This window comes from Xiphophorus hellerii, chromosome 10 (assembly GCF_003331165.1).
Source record: "Xiphophorus hellerii strain 12219 chromosome 10, Xiphophorus_hellerii-4.1, whole genome shotgun sequence".
Classification (NCBI taxonomy): domain Eukaryota; kingdom Metazoa; phylum Chordata; class Actinopteri; order Cyprinodontiformes; family Poeciliidae; genus Xiphophorus; species Xiphophorus hellerii.
Genome location: NC_045681.1, coordinates 11,349,224 through 11,354,824, shown reverse-complemented (window position 1 = coordinate 11,354,824; position 5,601 = coordinate 11,349,224). Strand labels below are relative to the sequence as shown.

Below are 5,601 nucleotides of genomic sequence, written 5' to 3'. Positions count from 1 at the left end.
TCAGTGAGTTGATATTGTTGCTTCTGCTAGCAAGCGAAGTAGATACACGCGACCGCCTCGCTTTCTAGCATTTTCTAGCAGTATTCTTCAAATTTTTATTTGGTCTGAGTAGTAATACTTAGTCCTGCGAGACATTTTACCCAGTCGCTCTTGTACAACACGAAACTGAAGCGGTAAGTAAAGTGAAAAAGCTAGCACGAATGTTTGTAGCCACTTGCTAGCGCTAGCTGAACTGGGCTCCGTGTAATTACTGGAGCTGTATAAGAACAGTTATGACTTAACCCTAGTTAAGTGAAAAACAAATGGCCCAGAAATGTGTGAAAGAGTTTGACGTTTGTTAAAGCTTGTGTTTATGTCATATTTATGCGGTAAATATTTGTACTTTAGAGATTTGGAAAGTCATTGCCTTTACCATTGATTCCACGAATAAACTGCAGCTTGTTGTTGAGTCTTTCTTGTTCATTTTCTGAACTTTAAACTTTCTTTGAGTTTAATTTTCTAGAACGCAGTTTAGACGTTCTAGAAATCAGTGTTGTCATTAAGTCAGCATTTTGTAAATCTATTCGTTAAACTCTTAGCGTCCCTGAGTGTAACAGGGTTTCAACGCTTACATAATTCATTCACTGCCTATGCCATAACCTAAAGCTTTTGTTAATCTGTTTATCCATTAACTATATAATTAATGGATACCCATCTTGTTTTTTTATAATCAATAATTGATTATAAAATCAATTATTATATAATTAATGGATAAACATTAGACAATTGTCTAATTGTCCTTCATCAGCTCATCTGTTTATCAGTCCATTCATGCTTATTACGTTTCCCAGGCTTTGTTTTTCCGACGTTGCTTAAGTGTAAAAATATCTGCCACAGATTCATAGTAAGCTTAAAAATATGCAAGTCTAATAAATTTACCTTCTTCTACCTTGCACAGCTTTTTCTCTGTTGTTTTGATTTAAATCTTGCTCCATGTTCCATATGGCTGTAATAATGCATAAAATTGCCAAAGGGGTTAATATCAAGACTTTGCTACAGCAAACTTTGGAAGAGATTGTGTTTTTTAATATTTCTGTTACATTGATCTGATTGTTATTATAAACTGTTTTAATCAACATCCAGAATTATTCTAATCAGCTTTTGACTTTCTGATCTTTATGGCTAAGTGTAGATTTACCTTATCCTCCTCTTCCACAGATGACGGGCTGTAACGAATACAAGTTAAACCAGGGGCCAGAAGACAGCATCTCTGCTGTGAAGTTTAGCCCCAGCACTGCCCAGTTCCTCTTGGTTTCCTCATGGGACTGCACTGTACGCCTCTACGATGTGGGAGGAAACACAATGAGGATGAAGTACCAACACACAGCTCCTGTTCTTGATTGTGCTTTTTATGTAGGTTGATTTGCCTTTGACTTAATTCTGTGACCTTATTTAACGAGAGTGATGCAAGTAGATAATGTCAAGTTTTACTTGCAGGACCCAACACATTCTTGGAGTGGAGGTTTAGATTCCCAGTTAAAGACTCATGATTTGAACACAGACCAAGGTACGCCTTTTAGGTTAAGCCTTATAACCATAAAATATGTACTGCTTTGATACATGTTGTAACGCTCTGACCTGCCGATAATGATTTCAGACAATTCCTTTTTCTCTTCTGAGCCTCTGATTACAAATCAGACAATTGTAAATTTGGTCAAATTTATTCATCTGCTGGTTTCTTCGTGTCTTTGTATTGCCAAGTAAGTTGGTAATACAAAGAATAAAATATAATTTGTTTACTTTTATTCTTTGAACAGATGCAATAGTTGGAACACATGATGCCCCCATTCGTTGTGTGGAGTATTGCCCAGAGGTTAATGTCATGGTAACGGGCAGCTGGGATAGATCAGTACGACTGTGGGACCCGCGGACGCCCTGCAACGCTGGCACCTTCACTCAGCCTGACAAGGTAGCAAAACACATTAAAGGGGACTGTATAGATTTATTCCCTTTAACATTTTACTGGTTTTAAACCTGCTGGTTTTTGTGAAGGTTTACACCCTCTCTGTGGCCGGAGACAGGCTGATCGTTGGCACAGCAGGAAGACGGGTGTTGGTGTGGGATTTGCGGAATATGGGTTATGTACAGCAGAGAAGAGAATCCAGCCTCAAGTATCAGACTCGTTGCATCAGAGCCTTCCCCAACAAACAGGTACACTTTGTGCATGACAAAGAAAGGCTCCAGTCTGTATCAAATTTCTTCAAGTATTTACTCTCAACTGAAACTAATGTTATGAATACATATTTCTTATTGAGATTGAGGCTGGATTGTAGTTTCCTTTCTGTTTTTCGTCTTGGCTTCAGGGTTATGTGTTGAGTTCAATCGAAGGCCGAGTAGCTGTGGAGTACCTGGATCCGAGCCAGGAGGTTCAGAAGAAGAAATATGCCTTTAAGTGCCATCGGCTAAAGGAGGAAGGAATTGAACACGTCTACCCTGTCAATGCCATTTCTTTTCACAGTGTTCACAATACCTTTGCTACAGGTACATAGAGTTTTCAGCAAACTGTGTTGAGGTTTGTGGCTGTAAAGTGTCTTTACAAGCTACTATGTAGATATGATGTAATGGTAAAAGCATTGGAATTACAATTTGGACTCCTAAAACTCCAAAAATAACCAGGCAAACTTTTATTTTTCAGATTTTATGTAGGTCTGATATCTAAAGCAAAATGGTCTAAAAAAACTTTTAATAAAATTTTATTTTTATTAGAACTTGAATTAAACAGTTTTTCTTTCAATATATTGCTAAACTGATTCTATTTTGAAAATCTTCTTTTGACCTTTTGTCACTGACTTGTCACAGTCTGCTAATAAAGACCTAATCTCTATTCTAACGGTTTAAAACTTCTGAGGTTGACCTTGAGCCTCTCCTCTCTCCAGGTGGCTCAGACGGCTTTGTGAATATCTGGGATCCATTCAACAAAAAGCGCCTGTGTCAGTTCCACCGCTACCCAACTAGCATTGCTTCCCTGGCTTTCAGCAACGATGGCACCATGCTCGCCATTGCCTCGTCCTACATGCACGAGAAAGGAGACATCAGCCACCCAGAGGACGCCATCTTTATCCGTCAGGTCACAGATGCTGAGACAAAGCCCAAGTGAGTTTTCTAAAAATTTCTTTCTTTAACCACATTGAGGCACACTGTAGCAATTTACACCACCCCCATCCCACCCGTTATGTTTGCAGAGAGCATGTCCAGCTGCAGACACACCGATCTGTATCTCTGTCCACTTTTCAATATCCGACAGCTGAAAGACACAGAAGAGAGTTTCAGCTTTCCCATTTGGAATTCCAGTGACTCTTGTAAATATACAGCAGGACCACATGAGTTAAAACCTGATTAAAATGCAACCAAATTCATTATTACATATATAAAAGCTTCCAGTTGCATTTGGACTACTGTTCCACTTAGAAGTGTAAACTATGCATTTACAGTCGGTCCTTCTGACCCACACTGAATAGCTTGCACATCATAAAGTTTCTGCCTTTAGTATAATTTTCTACAAGTAAAAATCTTTAGTGTTTGTGGTAATTTTATGGCTTACTAGATGTGTGCAATAATATTGCTCATGTTTTTCCCTTTGAACTACATGAGCAGATCATTCACTCACTAATGGAAGACCATCCAACCCAGGGGTCTGCAATCATTCTAATAATAGATGACAAGTTTTTTAGATGCATAACTTTAAATTTATGAGCACATTTATTTGAATTTGGGTTTCCAATCATATATAAACATCAGACCTCGTTATAAGGTTCACTTGGAGCCTTAAATAGTCTTAGTAGACTTTGAAATATTTGACACCCAGAACAGTAAGTTTATACATTTTTCTCCACAAATGTAGGTACAATTGCTTTTTTTCCCCCTGTCTGAAATGTAATTTTGATCCCTTATATGTCTAGTACATGTGACATCATCACGATAAAGTAGACTTTGACTTTATGCTATTAGTAAATAAGTCTCAAAATGACAATATTATCACTTATAACAATTTTTGAATGTATTAATGTTTATGGATGCTCTCATGGAACAAATTGGTTAAATAGAAAAAAAAAGACAATCCTATCAATGCAACCAGTTTTTGGCGTTTTCAAACATTAATTTGAATCTGTTGTTGTAAGAAATTAATCATGATAATGATAAAGGATACAACAAATGCCTAAATACATAATGTCAAAGTCCAACAGCTAGAATTTCTTTGAAAGATACTTAATTGTTTTCTGTTCTGATCGCTAATGCTATTTTTGTTTTCTTCTTCTGTAAAGGTCAACCTAAAACTGAAGCATACTGGACTCCTTCACCATCCTGGATTTCTGTTTGCATCCTGTGCTTTATCTGCCTTGCCAACTCAACTACTTGTGATGTATGTTTGCTATAACCTACATGGTAAATATTTCTTTGTTTCTTGTGTTGTCTTGTATTTTCTTTAGCGAAGCTGATTTAAACTTAAATACACGGTCTTTAGCTTATTTCCCTATGTTTAAAGTTCATAATTTGACATCACGTTGTGTCTGTCCTTTACTCCTTGTTTTATCACTGATTGATGGGTAAAGTTGATATATCAATAAAAATAAAATCTTTTCATAAACTTTGAGTATGAATTCAATCCTTTCTCCACTGTTTGTCGCATACCAGGAGGAAAACATGAGGTGTGCTAGGAATGTGTCAAAGCAGTAGTTTTATTTCTGGTGATGTGTCGAGACAAAGTGGGGATTTTCTGGTTATGCTGGGGGCTACACTTGCCCAAGACAGTGACCTGTGCTGATAACCATCACAGTTTTGTGATCCAAGGAAAATTCTTGTTTGTTACTCGGCAAAACGGTAGAGAACCACTAAACTGACTCCCCTGACATGGTGGCAATCTGCCAACAAGGAAGAATGTTGGCTCTAAATCAGAAAGCATCCTGAGATTATTGTAACACCTTTATGACCTCAATGATGGTGTTCAGATTTCTAAATCCACTTAAAAGTTTTAATAAACTAATGCATCATATATGAATTTGTCCAAATATTTTTGTATAGATTTAACAAGTTCATTGATGCTTTGGAAATGCTTTTTTCTGATTTCTGGAAATGATTGGTTTGGTAAAATTATTGAGCACATTTATATGACTGTCTGAAACAGGCCAGCCTTTGACATCTGACTATAGCTTGATATGAAGTGGCTTTCATTTTAGACCATAATTACAGCCACTGAGGCAGATGCAGGATGGCAGGGAGTTTGTTATTGGGGTTAAAGTGAATTATTTATTTTCCTGTCATCTCTGGCTGCTGCTGAATTGTGAAGTTGCGTTTGGGAGAACATATCAAACCTGTTAGTTTGTCCATTTTGTGCCTGCTTTTGGAAATAAAAGTAATTTAGATTTTATTTTAAAAGGCGCACGTCATCAATTTAAAATACCTGCAATTGCATTTAATATATTTGCCACCTTCTAAGGTTTAATATAGCTTTTCCATGTTTTACAATCACAAATCTTAACTTATTTCGCTGGAGTTTTGTGATAGACCAGCATAAAATTTGTATTATTCTGATGTGGAGTTAAGGTTACACATGGTTTTTATGAT

The 5,601-nt window shown here is 36.9% G+C and overlaps 1 protein-coding gene across 1 annotated transcript; it reads left to right on the top strand.

The window, feature by feature from the left end:
• bub3 (BUB3 mitotic checkpoint protein) lies at positions 1-4,630 on the top strand. Its single transcript, XM_032575315.1, has 8 exons — positions 1-173; positions 1,198-1,392; positions 1,477-1,546; positions 1,797-1,948; positions 2,032-2,190; positions 2,343-2,520; positions 2,916-3,132; positions 4,302-4,630. Exons 2-8 carry the CDS (start codon positions 1,198-1,200, stop codon positions 4,309-4,311), a joined length of 981 nt encoding a protein of 326 aa, XP_032431206.1. The 5' UTR covers positions 1-173; the 3' UTR covers positions 4,312-4,630.
• Positions 4,631-5,601: the final 971 nt, after the last annotated feature.

What these genes read in the sequence shown, in the direction of transcription:
- bub3 (XM_032575315.1), top strand. Translation starts at nt 1,198, where the DNA reads ATGACGGGCTGTAACGAATACAAGTTAAACCAGGGGCCAGAAGACAGC. An exon ending in CCTTCACTCAGCCTGACAAG is followed by an intron (nt 1,949 to 2,031) that starts GTAGCAAAACAC and finishes GTTTTTGTGAAG; the next exon opens with GTTTACACCCTCTCTGTGGC. An exon ending in TCACAATACCTTTGCTACAG is followed by an intron (nt 2,521 to 2,915) that starts GTACATAGAGTT and finishes TCCTCTCTCCAG; the next exon opens with GTGGCTCAGACGGCTTTGTG.